At 35.8% G+C, this 17,667-nt stretch overlaps 1 protein-coding gene across 10 annotated transcripts in view; it reads right to left on the bottom strand.

Moving 5' to 3' along the window:
* Window positions 1-17,667, bottom strand: part of EHBP1 (EH domain binding protein 1) — a 387,100-nt gene that overhangs the window by 181,968 nt on the left and 187,465 nt on the right. For 6 of the 10 annotated variants that reach the window (XM_024999431.2, XM_024999432.2, XM_002691379.7 and 3 more), the window contains exons 8-10: window positions 7,757-7,861; window positions 6,984-7,106; window positions 3,239-3,479 (exon numbers count right to left, since the gene is read on the bottom strand). In XM_024999431.2, the coding sequence (XP_024855199.1) occupies window positions 3,239-3,479; window positions 6,984-7,106; window positions 7,757-7,861 (469 nt within the window). The remainder of the gene's footprint in view (window positions 1-3,238; window positions 3,480-6,983; window positions 7,107-7,756; window positions 7,862-17,667) is intronic. The other 4 variants (XM_024999433.2, XM_005212828.5, XM_003586637.6 and 1 more) reach the window with 1 other exon arrangement.

Raw genomic sequence — 17,667 nt, 5'->3', positions numbered from 1 at the left:
CTGAAGGATTTCCTTGTAACATTTTTTGCAAAGCATGTCTGATAATGATGAGTTCTCTCAGGTTTTGCATGTCTGGAAATGTCCATTATTTTGACTTTTTTTTTTCCCCCTGGAAATAAAAATTTGTTTTGGCAGGTTTTTTCCTTTTCCTGGACTATGTCTCAGAGGGTAAAAGCATCTGCCTGCAATGCGGGAAACCTGGGTTCCATCCCTGGGTCGGGAAGATTCCCTGGAGGAGGAAATGGCAATCCACTCCAGTACTCTTGCCTGGAAAATTCCATGGATGGAGGAACCTTGTGCATCCATGAGGTCACAAAGAGTTGGACACGACTGAGTGACTTTTCTTACTTTCTTTCAGTAGTTATATATTACCCCAACTATCTTCTAACTTGAATTGCTTTTGTTAAGAAGCCTGGGTACAGTTTTCTTCATCATTCTTGTGGTTCATCCAGCTGCTCATACCTGTAGATTCACACATGTTTTTCTGTTTCCCTCATCTTCTTTCCTCTCCTTTGGGAACTTCAGTTACACTTATGTTAGGCTAATTGAAGTTGCCCACTGATCCTCTGTTCACTTTTTTTCCCTTTATGTTTTAATCTGGAGAGTTTCTATTGCTAAGTATTTAGGTTCACTAATACTTTCTTCTGCAGTATCTAACATGGGATTAATCCTATCCAGTGTATTTTTCATCAGATTTTGTATATTTCCTCTTTATAAACTGAACCTGAATTTACTTTTTGTATTCCATGCTCATAATTTCTTCCACCTTCTTGAATATCTGGAGTATATTTATATAATAGTTAAACTACCACATTTGTCTATTAATTTCATCATCTGAACCATTTCTGCATCCGTATTTAAGGACTGAGTTTCCTCCTTATTGGTAGTCAGAACTTCCTGCTTCTTTCCACGCCTGATCAATTTTTGATTGCCTGTCAGACATCGTGAATTTTGTGTTGGATGCTGAATTTTTTGGCATTCTTTTTAATATAATATTTTTGGGCTCCGTGTGGGATACAATTATGTGAAATTATTCTGATTCTTTTGAGATTTGCTTTTAAACTTCGTTGGGAAAGCCTACAACAGCCTTTAGTCAAGGGTTAATTTAGTCCCACTATTGGGACAATACTTTTCTGTGGACTCAACTCGATGCCCCATATGTTAGGATGTCTTTTCTCTCTGGCTGGTGGAAATCCAAACCACTCTTGATCCTGAGTGAACCCCAAGGATTGTTCTGTCTAATCCTTTGTTCTCAGTAACTTCCTCATATGTGTACTCTGATTGTGAAGTCAAAGTCTGACTCTTTGTGACCCCACAGACTGTAGCCCAACAGGCTCCTCTGTCCGTGGAATTCTCCAGGCCAGAATACTGCAGTGGGTAGCCGTTCCCTTCTCCGGGGGATCTTCCCAACCCAGGGATCGAACCGGGGTCTCCTGCATTGCAGGCAGATTTTTTACTGTCTGAGCCACCAGGGAAGCCCTATACTCTGATTAGTACTCAGTTAAAAACTCAAGAGAAGGCAATGGCACCCCACTCCGGTACTCTTGCCTGGAAAATCCCATGGATGGAGGAGCCTGGTAGGCTGCAGTCCATGGGGTCGCTAAGAGTCAAGACACGACTGAGCAACTTCACTTTTACTTTTCACTTTCATGCATTGGAGAAGGAAATGGCAACCCACTCCCGTGTTCTTGCCTGGAGAATCCCAGGGACGGGGGAGCCTGGTTGGCTGCCATCTATGGGGTGGCACAGAGTCGGACACGATTGAAGTGACAGCAGCAGCAGCAAAGACTCAAGAGAAACTTTCTACAGATTGCTGAAACTCTTTATGAGTAGCTTTCTCCTCTCTGATACTCTGTACACAAATTCTAGCTACCTCGTACCTTCAAAGTCCAAACTGCCTCCTCAGCACAGGGAGATTCTGGAGTGTTTGGGTTCTCTCTCCCTGAACTGCACTTGGAAATACTCTCCCATTAATAAAGCTTGGACCACTGTAGTGTCCACATTCCTTGTTTCTGTTCTCTCAGGGGTCCTGTGCAATTTTATGTCCAAAAACTGTTGTTTTATACATTTTATTCAGTTGTTTAGTTATGTAAGACAAGAAGCTATAAATACTCCATGCTACTCCATTATGGCTAAAAGTTTTATTGCTGCTTTTCAAACATACTCAGGGCCACAGTGTGCAGCCACATGGGTTGCAGTGTACAATTCCAGAATACGATGTGAATGCACTCTTCTATTCCTAATCTGGATTTGAGTAAAATGGAAGCCCTAATCACACTATTTATATATTGAGCCTGTGGTCAATAAACCTCTCTTTTGTGTAGAAATAATAATGCAAAAGCAGATAATTCTGAATTTATAAATGTCATGATCTCATTGCTTGGCATTTGAATAAATCTTCTCACCAAATCAATATCAGAAATAATTACTTGGCTCCCACAATAGACCCATAACATAACTGAAGTGTAATGCCTTCAAGAATCAACTAAAAACACTTATGTACCATTTATAACATAGTTGCTTGGGAAGATACAGTTGGAATTCTAACCAGAGACTCCAGAAACATATTTCCTTCATTTGTTAGTTTAAGATGCATACATAATCATGTGGAAGAGGGTGAAAGAATGAGGGTCAAGATTATAAAAATTTAGATTTGGGATGAGACAGATACTAACTTATAAACTGTATATTAACATAGGGACAGAACTCTTTTTGGGTTTCCCTGATGGCTTACCAGTAAAGAATCTGTCTGCTAATGCAGGAGACATGGATTTAGTCCCTGGGTTGGGAAGATCCCTGGAGAAGGAAATGGCAACCCATTCCAGTATTCTTGCCTGGGAAATCCTATGGACAAAGGACTCTGGTGGGCTACAGTCTATTGGATTCCAAAGAGTTGGACATGACTTAGTGACTAAACAGAGGCAGCAGCAGCAGACCTCTTTTTACCCAACTAAAGGTACATTAGGGCTTCCCAACTGGCTCAGTGGTAAAGAATCCACCTGCCAAGGCAGGAGATGCGGGTTCAATCTGTGGGTCAGGAAGACCCTTTGGAGGAGGAAATGGCAACCCACTCCAGAATTCTTGCCACGATAATCCCCTGGGCAGAAGAGCCTGTGGACTATATAGTCCATGAGGTCGTAAAGAGTTAGACATGACTGAGCACACATGCACGCAAAGATATATTACAGAAAGACCTCTTTAGTTAAAATATGATGATTGCAAAATGAAATGTACTTACTCATCCAACTCTTCTTCTTCAGCTTTAGAGCTATCAGCATAGAGATACTTGCTCATGTCCACTGGTCTTATATTTTTTCTTTTTGTAGACTGGGGTGGAGAATCCTTTACAGTTACAAAGGTTTCTGGCTCATCAAATGGGTTCAAATACTGTGGAGTCTGTACCTCTTTAAAGGGATTATAGCTATTACTATAAAAGGATTCTTCTGGTTTTTTAGGTGAAATTGTTTCAGTGATTTGTTCTAGAAAACAATAGCAAAAGATGAATTAAATTAATACTACCTGATACTTGCTTATATATTTAGTCTTCAAAAATACTCGAATTAATACTCTATGAGGTTGAAAGAGTGCAAATCAATAATGTGTTTTAGAGGGGCTAAATTCAAAAGATGTGATATCTAAGATTTTTGTGTACTTCTCTAGGTGCTCTCTGAAATAGCATCTTTGAATTGTTAATGCTCTTAGCATCTCTTCTAAATTGACATTATGGTATGCTGATTTTGGAAATTTTAACCTTCTTAGAGGTACAATATCTATTGTTGCTTATTTTATTTCACTATACTAAGTTGTCCCACCCCAAACTGATATATAAAAATTTCTGCTTTTAAAAAAAACATAAAATGAACTTAATTTTGGAATGGTCTCTGGTAGTTACATAAGCAGAGATCACTTAGGAATCTGAAAATTCATTCTGGAATATATCAAAAATACACCATATGTCACTGAATTTGTTTTTGTGAAGTCGTCAAAGACCAGGTTTCTGTATACTATAAGACCTTAAATCTTTACAGCTTTTAATGGGCCTTTTCAACATAATTCATATTCAGTCAATACTTTATATAATAACATAAAGGAATAACAAGACTTAAAAGTTGAAAGAGCTACATTAAAATCATACTGAGCAGATAGATGTGTTCCACTAAATTCTAAATTTTACTACAAATTTCAATTTGAAAACAAAGGTACTCTTAAAAATAAAATTCTGACTTCACAGCACAAAAAGCACTATGATAGTATTATGTCCTCCAAAAATACTTATGGAGTACTTAGTACCAGCATTTTGCTTTTATGTTTATTAATATTTTAAAACAAAAGCAGGGAGAGCTTCACAGCAGTTCAGTGGTTAGTACTCTGTGCTTTCACTGTCATGGGCCTGGGTCCAATCCCTGGTTAGGGAACTAAGATCCCATAAGCTGCAGAGCGTGGCCCCCCACCAAAAAAAAAAAAAAAAAAAACACACCCCAAACTGGAATGTATAATAAAACTGTTTAAAATTTAGATTTTAATGATATAAACACTTCCCTAAATTGGAAAAAAGTTTCAGAGAGCTGATAATCACAGAACAGTTCAAAAGTAATTTTAATTATGCCATGCAACTCTAACAAAATATTTCTAGGAGAAGAAGGCAGAAAATTGGTTATTAAAATCTTCAAGAAAAATAATTGTTTCATAAGTGACATTTCAAACAATATAATCCAATTAACATAAAAATCTCTTCATTGACATATATATATGATTTTCATATTTTAGAGTCAAACTACTTTTACTTATACTTTATACATTAGTCCAGAAAAATTATTTTGTCTTTATATTGAAAAGATAACTAAAACAAACAACTCTAAATTGAAATTCTATACACCCTGGTGAAGCAATCATAAAGTATTGAACAGAATTCATAAAATCATAATAAATCAACAGTGAAATGAATTTAAAAACAGCCTAAGGTAGAGAAGAGACTCAGTAACTGTATCTTTAGTAACACCAGGATAATACTCAAACACCACTATAACCTTTATACTAATCTAAATGAAGCATTTTCTTTTCTCTGAGCGTAGAAGAGACTGAAGAGTTTTTTTGCCCACTCAATTTTTTATTAACAAAATAGACAAAAGCTGTTTAATGGAAATACCATTTTCATTTTTACTTTCAGGTAAAGGATTACAAAAATTGATCCAAGCAAGTTCGTAAGTTATAAAACCAAAAGCAAGAAAGTACTCAAACTATAGAGCAAGATTTAAAGATGATAGAATAGCAACAAAGGAGAGTTTAAGATGAGATTATTTCATTTAAAGGATAACATACATTTTAAAATGACTTTCTAAACAGGTCACTGAAGCACAGACTGTCATGAATCTAAAAGGAGAAATAAAACTATAAAAGCAAAACAAAAAAAAACAAATATCTAAACAACCACAACACATTTTTTTCTTTCCTAACTACTTGTGTTACTTGAGAATGCATGTTTTTAATCATAAAAATTAATAATAAATTATTTCAAGAAAAATGAGTATTCTTCTCATAGAAAATACTTATTCTAAAGTCTTCAAGAAGTGTTTATTTAAAGAAAATATTGGCTGTCAAGTTTATTCTTAGCTCTATAGGCATAATTAAAGATTCTGAATCAGGCTCTCTTAACCTTTCCAAAATAGAGATACAATATATACATTATGTAGTACTCTTTTCTATACCTTGGAAACAGACACACATATGTTTTTTAAAAATTACTTATTTAATTTTAAAATGAAAAGCTCAAATACTCCTATCTCAAAATATTTTGGTAATTTTTTTTAACTCAGTGTATTCAGACATATATACTATGTTATTAAGGAGCTTTGTGGTCAAAAGAAGACACTTGATTAGTAATCTTAGCTCCAACTCCACCTCCATTTACCTGAAGTTCTTGTTCAAATCACTTAATTCCTCTGGGCCTCAGCTCCCTAATCTGTGAAAAGAGGCTGCTGAACCAGATTACTTCTAAGATGTATTATAATCATTAAGATTTCAAATACTTTAATATAAAATTAGTCACAAAAAAAATACAATCTCAGTAATCTAAACTTACTAATTTAGAATTTGGTAAGAAGGGAGAAAGTAAAGGAAGGAGAAGAAGAAGAAGTAGATTATGAAATGATATTGCTCTAATACAGTGAATCCTTAAATTGAAACCGTATTTTCACCATGATCGGCAGTAGCAAAATTCTTTAAAGCTCATGAGGATGTCATAAAAGCAGTCTAAAAGATGCAAACAGGGGTTACCCATTCTTGCATTTACTTTGAGCAAACAGATTTTAATTAAACAAAGGTCTTATTTCTTTAAAGCTCTTTTCTAAGCTTTAATAGGTTGAAACTACTTGATAAGAAAAATGACTAAGGAGAAAAAAACCTTGGTTTTATTTCTTCTATATATGTTGTATATATGACAGGAGTAGCTCTTAATCTTTTCTTCTGTTCTGTGACATTCACATGCATAATTTAACTTTTGTTACTGAGAATAATTCCCAGCTAGAGACAGGGAATTAGGGGTGGAGAGGCTCATCAGACTGAGGTGTGAGGGTGGAGAAGCCATATAAAGAGAGAGGCCACCTCCATCATCCTAATATAGGTATTTCCCACAACCTGATCTTGCTTGGTAAGGCCAAAATAATGAGACTTTACTGTATGCCAGCTAAGTAAAATACTGTTATATCTAATATTAGAGCTTTCCTATTTGACCAAACTAATACAGAGTTAAAAAAAAAATAAGCCCCAAGTAAATGTCTATGTAGGCTTTCTTTTTTCTTTAAAAATAGTTCAATAGAAGCTATCCAGAATTGCTAATCAATTGCAAGTGGTATTGAATAAATAATAGTCATTATAAACAAAATTTATAAGTCTTTAAAACAAAACAAAAAAATCTCTTTCTGTCCTTACAAATCATGAGAACTTGACTAAATAAAGACTTCAAAAGTAAAGAAAAAATGTGCTACCTTCTGAATCAGGATCTCCAAACGGGTTTAATTCTGCTACATCAGGATCACCAAACGGATTTAAATTCACAGTGGCCAAGTCCTTTTCTGCTTCATCCAAAAAGTTAAGTTTGTTGATAAGCTCTGAAAATAAACACATGTGTCAGTTCACTGTGGTTACATAGAGTTAAGCATAATTATCATTCATTCATGAAACATTTCAAACTGTAAAAATTTACACTAATAATACCTGCAAATAATAAGACATAGCATTTTACCAATGAAAGAATGCCATTCAAGTATTTTGTAGCATACCAACATATTCGAATAAAATAAAACAGACATATGCATATGAATTTGAAAATAACAGAAAATAGAGAAACTCATCTCAATCTTACTTGATTCAATAAAAAAGTACTAACATATATTGAGAAAAAACGTCTTTCACTCCTAAATTAATGAATAATTCAAACTGATGTAATATAAGCAAATATTTCTAAAACAATGTTGTTACAATATATAAGCTAACTAAAGAAATATGTCATATGACCAATTATTATCTTATAAGATATTTTAAAATCACTGCCTATCATCCTGATACGGGTTTTGCTAAAGATGGTAAGTTCTGTTATGCTGTTGCCTGTTGGTGCACTACAAATTACCAAAGAAAATTTATTAAAGGAAATGCACAAAGACAAAACTGACAGCTAAGTACAGACAGAAAGTCAAGAGGTAGCAGGTCACAGTAAATACAGGCAATCAGAAGCAGAAAGAAAGGAAGAAAGCTCTTAGACCTTCAGAGGAACTGGCTGATTTAGCTGAAGGCATATTTGCTTGCTTTATGCAGTCATCTTGATCTTCATCTAAGCTGCTCAGAGCATTCAATTGGTTTACAATTTCTGTAAACAGAAGCCAGTCAAGACAAATGTAAGGAAAGGTCACTTAATTAAAGAGTCATAGAAGCATGCTGTTACTCAAAAAGACAAAGAGAGGGGATATTTGGTTAATCAAAAGAATACAGTCCGAGGATGTTATTTTGATAAACTATAACAGATGTATTTAACTGAAAGTGATGCTGTACTCATATTTAAAATAGAGAACATTTTTGTTAAAATTTATATTAGTACTATTAACTAGGTTAACAAATACAAAACAAAGATAATAACCCATTGGCTTTCATATTCTACATTTGTAAAATAGGGCTTTAAATGAATGCATTAAAAATAGAAAAGAAAAATTTTCATCAGATACCATAGAAAATATGTGCTATTTGTTTTATAGTATTCTAAATTTAAATTAAAGGATTTAAGAATATATCTACATGAATCATGAACATAATAAGCACTTGTTAATATTCTAGAATGTTAAAAATCAGCACAAAATAACAAAAGCAGGCAATAGCTATTTTCTACTCCTGCTTTCTAGGGAATTTGTGCTTTTAAGGGAACTCCTGAGTATTTGCTTCAGGATATCTTATTTAGCCAGTAAGAGACAGAATAAAAAAGACAGGAACAGACAGCAAAATATTAAAATAAAAATTCATTCTGTGCATAAATAGAATTTTAAAAAATGAGTCATACACGTTTTGGACAACTCCAAATATGTGAAATTATGATTCACTGGGTGAAAATTAGCTTGGAATAAAATATTAAGAACCTACTAGAGTATTCTAGTTAATCCTTGCTATTTCCAAAGTTAAAACTTGGCAATAACTTAGGCATTAGGACAAACCAAACAGATCCAGATCATTCAGTGGAAAATAAAATGGTTAGAAATAGAAAACAGTCGCAAATTCAGCATTAAAATGCTGTTCTTTAACACGCAAATCTAGAGTCTAAATTTTATTTGAACCACATAATATAAATACATGGTTGTAATAAGGTTGTCTTCATCCAATCATTTGTTGTTGAACAAATAAATACTTATTTATCACTCTGAGCCAAGTACCATGTTTGGAACATAAGAATGAAAAAAATATTAGGCATAGTTTTGCCCTCATGGAATTTACCATTGATAAAGAAAGAAATTAACACTGAAAAAGACCATAAACGACTACTAGAAAAACCGACAAACTTATTCTTTTCCCTTGTCTGAATGAGAAATATATTTTGTATGAATAAAACTGCCTGAGATAGTCAATCATAGAAAATAAAAAAGAGTAAACAGAATTAATACTAACTGGACTCTTAGTCTGTGAATAATATGAGCTAAATAATCAGTTTTTATAAAGTATCTTCTTCCATTTTATCCTTCCAATAGTTTAAATCTCATTCTGACTCAAATTAACCTAGCAAATTCCTTAATAGGAAGAATTCATTCTTAAATTAGATTTTTTTACCCCAAACTACTAGTTACTGTAACTTTGCAATTTTCAAGGAAGTGTAATAGGAGAATCTATGCTATGTGACTACAAGTGCATGACTGACTTTTTTTCATTCATTACTAGTTTTGTATTTTTAAAAGTTTGCAGATATTTATTTTTAACTTAAAAAAACATGAAAAAAACAAATATTAATAACATTAGTTAACAGCAGTTAACCTCTATTAAGAAGTAGAAAGGGCTCTGCATATGTTATTAGTTGATTCTCAAGAATATCCTGAGGTATTATTATTAATAGTCACATTTTATCATGTATATTAGTATCATTTATTTGCACTGTATTCCCAGATGTGCAATTACTGGTTAAAATATTTTAAAATAATGCTCAAAGATTTGTACTTTCTTTACACATTTTATTTAATATTCTTAGACATATTTTCAATGACAGTAGAAATAATTTATTCAAACACCTTATAAAAGGGGCAATATACGGAATACTAAAGAAACATTAAATTTGGTCCTTACCTTCAAAACATTATTATTGTTCCATTATACACTTTTATGTACAATATGGACATTCATTTAAATACTATCAAAGTGACTATCACATGACTAAATTATTTACATTATAATTTTTCTGAATGTTCAGAATACTTCCTTCTCCTCATCATGCTTTTGGTGATATCTAAAACCACTGATTAAAAAAATCTAAAACCACTGATAAAAAATAAATAAAGTAAAACCACTAAGGACCACTCCCTCATTAACTAACCCAAAGTAACTACTTATTTCCATTCTCATCTCTGATGATAAATTGTCCTTCCTATCCTAGCTTTCCTTATTTATCCATATCTTAAATAAATCCTTACTTAACACCTAGATCCTCTGCTTCTAGAATTCATTCACAAAGTGATCCAGATCATAAAAAGAAGCAATCTCCAAAGACATACCATTTATCTACATAATAAACATTTCTCAAGTACCTATTATACTTTGGAGAGGCAGATAGATAAGTAAGGCAATATATGATAAATATATGTTATAATTGAGACATGCATCGTAGGCTAAGTGAAACTGGAAGAGAGGCGTATAACTCAGGCTGAGGTTGGCAAGGCTTCCTGGAGTTATTGAGTGAAAATAAGACAAATAGATATCAATGTTATTATTAAAAGAGAAAGGGGAGGGCCTTCCACAACGATGCAAGGGAAGCAAATGAGAATATGATATACCTGAGGAACAGCAAGTTGCTTGGGGGTTAAGATGCCAGGGATGGGGAATGGAATGAGATGAGGTTGGCCAATGTGGTGTCATGAAGGTTACAGTGACCAAAATGAAGAATGTGAAGTTTACTCTGAAAGCTCTGAGAAGCCATTGTAAGATCAAATGCATATTTTAGAAACATCCATTCCAGGAGCAACATGGTAGCAACAACTGAATAAAACAGGATAGGAAGATAAAAGATGAGCAGTTCAGCATCACCATTTCATGAAGGGAGGGACTTAGTAAATATTTGCTAATTAAAGAATAAATTAAGACGAAAGTTTTGAAGGTTTTAATTTGACATGGGGAGTGGGGAAAGGAATCTTGGATACCTGCCAAGTTTCTGTCTTGGGTGACTGTGTGGACATTAGTTCTAGAACTATAGAGGGGGCTATTCAGTTTGGCCATACCAAGCTACAGTTGTCTGTGAAACTTAGGAAAATAAGTCAATTGGTATTTGCATATGCCGATGCAGAGCCTAAAATACAAATTTTGTTATATATTTCTCCTTTAAAAAAAAAAGTACTTTTCTGTTACTTCCAAATTTCTTGCAGTCAATATGTTTTACATGTATAATCAGAAAAACAGAAGTTAAAACTTTAAAAGGAGGTTCACGACACAAATTCCCAGAATTTTTTTATGTGGGACACTTTCCTAGTAATATACCACCCTGATCAAAAAAATTCCCTGGCCCAATATATTTATATATTTTATTATTTATTAAAGATTTATTTCACCAAAAGTCTATACGTTGGAAAATGTTATTTAATAATGATATGTAATAGCACAAATATAATTTCTACCTACCCTAGCACTACTGAAATTGAGCAATAAACCTATAGTGCAGTATTAAGTCATCGGTAACAGTGTGTCCATCTAGACTTGTTTCATATTGGTGAGAATAAGAAGGCAAACTAAATTAGGGGCAAGCAATCGAAGCACAGGGTCAAGTAATTTGAGACTCTTCTTTATTGTTAGGAAGGCAAAAGAAGATAGAAATTGACCATGAGAGATTATCACACTGGACCAAAACAGGGGGATGGAAGTACTGTCACAAAGAATAGGTGGGTTTTTCTTTTTAAGAAAGACTGTAGTGGAGTTAAAAGGGCCAGTGTGGGGGTGGGGTGGGGGCTACCTAGAGCTACAACATACCTACAAATCTTGTAGCATCCTCATTCTTCCCTCCAAAGTATAGGATTCAGTACAGGCATATCTCATTTTAAGATAGTAACACTGCAACCTCTTGACATAGATCAAGTTTCCAAGGATGTCACTTTTCTCATAGGCTTTAAGCCCATAAATATTTGATTTATGGATATAACTAATATGTTTAATAATGTGATTTTCAATCCCATTAGCAGATCATATTGCAAATGAATGAATGAATAAACTGAATGAAAGTCCTAATACTAGCCATAATTTTTATAAAGGCAGAAAAACATACACCTTATTTTTAAATTTTGGCAATTGTGTTTTTAATCTAGTGTTTATCTTATATCTATCCATATATCTACATGTGTATGTATTATGTATCTATGTACAACACATTTCATTTATCTCTAGAAACGTTAGTTTTAGCTACCAACCTAAAATTTGGTGGCTTAAAACAAATTATCATCTCTCACAGTTCTGTGGATTGACTGGACTCAGCCGAGTGGTTCATTGCAGTTAGAGAGTGGCTTGGGATTAAATCACCAAAACACTGAACTGGGCTGGATGTCTAAAACTGTTTCTTCAAATGCATGTTTGGTGTTTCAGCTGAGAGGCTGGAACAACTGAAGACTGTTCAGGCATCTCTCTCTCCTCCCCACCCCCCACTGTAAACAGCTGTCAATATGGGTATTTTGGGGTTTCCTTTCAACACAGCAATCCCGGGTAGCGGGACATTTTATATGGCATCTGGTATCTCCCACAAAATGCACTACAAGGGGCTCAGGTAGAAGCTACAACTTAGCTTTGGAAGTTACAGAATGTCACTTCCTCACTGCATTCTATTGATTAAAAGTGATTTATGGAACCAGCCCAGAAGACAGGGAGGGGGCTACAAAAGGGCATGAATACTGGGAGGTCCGTTTCACTCACTGGAGGACAATCTTTGAAGACTAGCTACCACACAGTAGACCAATAAATGAGAAAGTTGAAATCATTCATTTTCTTACTAATCTAATGAATTTATTATAATTCTCACATTACCTTCCAGCATTTTACTCATGCACATATATGAAAGGTATAAATCTTAAAATGTACAGTTCAATGAATTTTGACAAATGTATATACATCCATGTGACACAAGAGGCAGAGTACTACACCACCACCAAATTCCCACTAATTCTGTCATGCCTCTTTCAGACAATCTCCAAATACACTAGCTGACACTATGCTAATATTTTTAACACCAGATTAGTTTTGCCTCTTCCAGAACATCATGTAAATGGAATCATACAGTACATAAATTCAGTTCAGTCACTAGTTGTGTCTGATTCTTTGCAACCACATGGACTGCAGCACACCAGGCCTCCCTGTACATCACCAACTCCCGGAGTTGACTCACACTCATTTCCATTGAGTTGGCGATGCCATACAACCATCTCATCCTCTGTCGTTCCCTTCTCCTCCTGACTTCAATCTTTCCCAGCATTAGGGTCTTTTCAAATGAGTTAGTTCTTCACATCAGGCGGCCAGAGTATTGGAGTTTCAGCTTCAACATTAGTCCTTCCAATGAACACCCAGAATTGATTTCCTTTAGGATGGACTGGCTGGATCTCCTTGCAGTTCAAGGGACTCTCAAGAGTCTTCTCCAACACCACAGTTCAAAAGCATCAATTCTTCAGCGCTCAGCTTTCTTTATAGTTCAACTCTCACATCCATACATGACCACTGGAAAAACCATAGTCTTGACCAGACGGACTTTTGTTGGCAAAGTAATGTCTCTGCTTTTCAATATGCTGTCTAGGTTGGTCATAACTTTCCTTCCAAGGAGCAAGCGTCTTTTAATTTCATGGCTGCAGTCACCATCTGCACTGATTTTGGAGCCCCCAAAAATAAAGTCTGTCACTGTTTCCCCATCTATTTGCCATGAAGTGATGAGACCGGATGCCATGATCTTAGTTTTCTGAATGTTGAGCTTTAAGCCAACTTTTTCACACTCCTCTTTCACTTTCATCAAGAGGCTCTTTAGTTCTTCTTCGCTTTCTACCATAAGGGTGGTGTCATCTGCATATCTGAGGTTACCGATATTTCTCCCAGCAATCTTGATTCTAGCTTGTACTTCATCCAGCCCAGTGTTTCTCATGATGTACTCTGCATATAAGTTAAATAAGCAGGGTGACAATATACAGCCTTGACATACTCCTTTCCCTATTTGGAACCAGTCTGTTGTTCCATGTCCAGTTCTAACATTGCTTCCTGACCTGCATACAGATTTCTCAGGAGGCAGGTGAGGTGGTCTGGTATTCCCATCTCTTTCAGAATTTTCCACAATTTGTGGTGATCCACACAGTCAAAGACTTTGACATAGTCAAAAAGTAGAAACAGATGTTTTTCTGAATCTCTTTTGCTTTTTTGATAATCCAGGGAATGTTGTTAATTTGATCTCTGGTTCCTCTGCCTTTTCTAAAACCAGCTTGAACATCTGCAAGTTCACAGTTCATGGACTGTTGAAGCCTGGCTTGCAGATTTTTGAGCATTACTTTACTAGCGTGTGAGATGAGTGCAATTGTGCAGTAGTCTGAGCATTCTTTGGCATTGCCTTTCTTTGGGATTGGAATAAAAACTGACCTTTTCCAGTCCTGTGGCCACTGCTGAGTTTTCCAAACTTGCTGGTTATTGAGTACAGCACTTTCACAGCACCATCTTTTAGGATTTGAAATAGCTCAACTGGAATCTCATCACCTCCACTAGCTTTGTTCGTGTGATGCTTCCTAAGGCCAACTTGACATCACATTCCAGGATGTCTGGCTCTAGGTGAGTGATCACACCATCATGATTATCTGGGTGTGAAGATCTTTTTTGTATAGTTCTTCTGTGTATTCTTGCCACCTCTTCTTAATATCTTCTGCTTCTGTTAGGTCCATACCATTTCTGTCCTTTATCGAGCCCATCTTTCCATGAAATGTTGCCTTGGTATCTCTAATTTTCTTGAAGAGACCTCTAGTCTTTCCCATTCTATTGTTTTCCTCTATTTCTTTGCACTGATCACTGAAGAAGGTTTTCTTATCTCTCCTTGCAATTCTTTGGAACTGTGTATGGGTGTATCAAATGGGTGTATCTTTCCTTTTCTCCTTTGCTTTTCACTTCTCTTCTATTCACAGCTATTTGTAAGGCCTCCTCAGACAGCCATTTTGCTTTTTTGCATTTCTTTCTCTTGGGCATGGTCTTGATCCCTCCCTCCTGTACCAACCTCCATCCACAGTTCATCAGGCAATCTATCAGATCTAATCCCTTGAATCTATTTCTCACTTCCACTGTATAATCCTAAGGGATTTGACTTAGGTCACACCTGAATGGTCTAGTGGTTTTCCCCACTTTCTTCAATTTAAGTCTGAATTTGGCAACAAGGTTTCACGATCTGAGCCACAGTCAGCTCTGAGTCTTGTTTTTGCTGACTGTATAGAGCTTCTCCATCTTTGGCTGCAAAGAATATAATCAATCTGATTTTGGTATTGACCATCTGGTGACGTCCATGTGTAGAGTCTTCTCTTGTGTTGTTGGAAAAGGGCATTTGCTATGACCAGGTCGCCATTAACCCCACCACAGAGCAGCCAGAACTTAAACAGGACTAGGAAATAGACTCTTGGCGGGCACAAACAGAATCTTGTGCACACCAGGACCCAGGAGAAAGGAGTAGTGACCCCACAAAAGACTGACCCAGACTTGCCCAGAAGTGTCCAGAAATCTGCAGCGGAGACATAGGTCAGTGGTGGCCTGCTGCTGGGCTGGGAGTACTGAGTGCAGCAGTGCATGCATGGGACCTTTTGAAGGAGGTCGCCATTATCTTCATTAACTCCACATAATTTGGTCCCAGGTAAATAGCCAGGAGGGAACACAGCTCCACCCATCAACAGAAAATTGGATATAAGATGTACTGAGCATGGCCCCACCCATCAGAACAAAACCCAGTTTCCCCCTCAGTCAGTCTCTCCCATTAGGAAGCTTCCATAAGACTCTTATCCTTCTCCATCAGAGGGCAGAGAGATTGAAAACAATCACAGAAAACTAACCATTCTGATCACATGGACCACAGCATTGTCTAATTCAATGAAACTGTGAGCCATGCCGTGTAGTGCCACCCAAGATGGACAGGTCATGGTGGAGAGTTCTGAAAAAATGTGGTCTACTGGAGAAAGGAATGGCAAACCACTTCAGTATTCTTGCCTTGAGTACCCCTGAACAGTATGAAAAGGCAAAAAGATAGGACACTGAAAGATGAACTCCCAAGGTTGGTAGGTGCCCAATATGCTACTGGAGATCAGTGGAGAAATAACTCCAGAAAGAATAAACAGATGGAGCCAAAGCAAAAACAACACCCAGTTGTGGATGTGACTGGTGACAGAAGCCAAGTCCAATGCTGTAAAGAGCAATATTGCATAGGAACCTGGAATGTTAGATCCATGAATCGAGGCAAATTGGAAGTGGTCAAACAGGAGATGGCAAGAGTGAACATCGACATTTAGGAATCAGCAAACTAAAATGGACTGGAATGGGTGAAATTGACGCAGATGACCATTTTATCTACTACTGTGGGCAAGAATCCCTTAGAAGAAATGGAGTAGCCATCATAGTCAACAAAAGAGTCCGAAATGCAGTACTTGGATGCAATCTCAAAAACGACAGAATGATCTGTTTGTTTCCAAGGCAAATCATTCAATATCACGGTAATCCAAGCTATGCCCCAACCAGTAACACTGAAGAAGCTGAAGTTGAACGGTTGGTTCTGTGAAGACCTGCAAGACCTTCTAGAACTAACACCCAAAAAAGATGTCCTTTTCATTATAGGGGACTGGAATACAAAAGTAGGAAGTCAAGAGACACCTGGATTAACAGGCAAATTTGGCCTTAGAGTACAGAATATAGTACATACACTTATGTAAATCCTTTTTCACTCAGCATGATAGTTTTGAGATCTAGCCATGTTGCTGAACACATCAGTAGTTCATTTTTATTGCTGAATAGTATTCCATTCACAAATATAATATGCTTCAGCCATATTGTTGTTGATGTACATATACCTGAGCTGTTTCCAGTTTGGGGCTCTTATGAATAAAATATTATGAACATTTTTATGCTAGTCTTTTCTGGATACATGTTTTCTTAAGGATAAAGATTCCACTCCACAAGGAGCGGAATGCTTGGTCAGAGGGTACATTTTTATAATATTTATTAATGTTATTAATGTTTATTTTTATAAACATATGCCCTAGGTATATCTGTAGTGTTTATAAGAAACTTCCCAAGTGACCTTACTATTATATTCTTCATGAACAATGGATGAGAGTTCCAGTAGGTCCACATCCTTACCAACACTGAGAATTTATTGCCAGTTTTTAAAATTTTAACCACTTGGGGAATGTGGAGCTATAGTTCATGATGATTTTAATTTGCTTTTCCCTGATGACAAATGACTCTAACAAGATTTTCTAATGCTTACTGGCTAACGATGTATCTTTCTTCATGAACCACAGGTTCAAATCCTTGCCCATTACCACACACAAAAAAAGGGGGGGTTGTCTTTTTATTATTGAGTTAGAGGACATTAAAATCACCTATTCCAGATACAAGTCAGATATATGCATTTTGAGTATTTTCTTCTAGTCTGTAAATTGCCCATACATTTTCTTATTGGCCTATTTCAATAGTATGCATCTTAAAGTTTGACAAAGTCAATTCATCAAATTTTTCTTTCATGGTTGTTACTTTCTGTGTCTTGTGTAATATAAGAACCTTCTGTCCACTCTTAGGCCACAAATATAGTCTCTTTTTTTCCAGAGGCTTTATAGTTTTAGCTTCTACATTTAGGTCCATGATTTACCTTGAATTAATGTTTGTATATATGTGGGAATTGAGACTCATTCCATACAGATATCTAGGTGTTTCAGCATAATTTGTTGAAAATCTTTTCTTTACTGA

The sequence above is a fragment of the Bos taurus genome, chromosome 11 (genome assembly GCF_002263795.3).
Source record: "Bos taurus isolate L1 Dominette 01449 registration number 42190680 breed Hereford chromosome 11, ARS-UCD2.0, whole genome shotgun sequence".
NCBI classification, from domain to species: domain Eukaryota; kingdom Metazoa; phylum Chordata; class Mammalia; order Artiodactyla; family Bovidae; genus Bos; species Bos taurus.
This window is presented reverse-complemented; position numbering and strand designations above follow the sequence as displayed.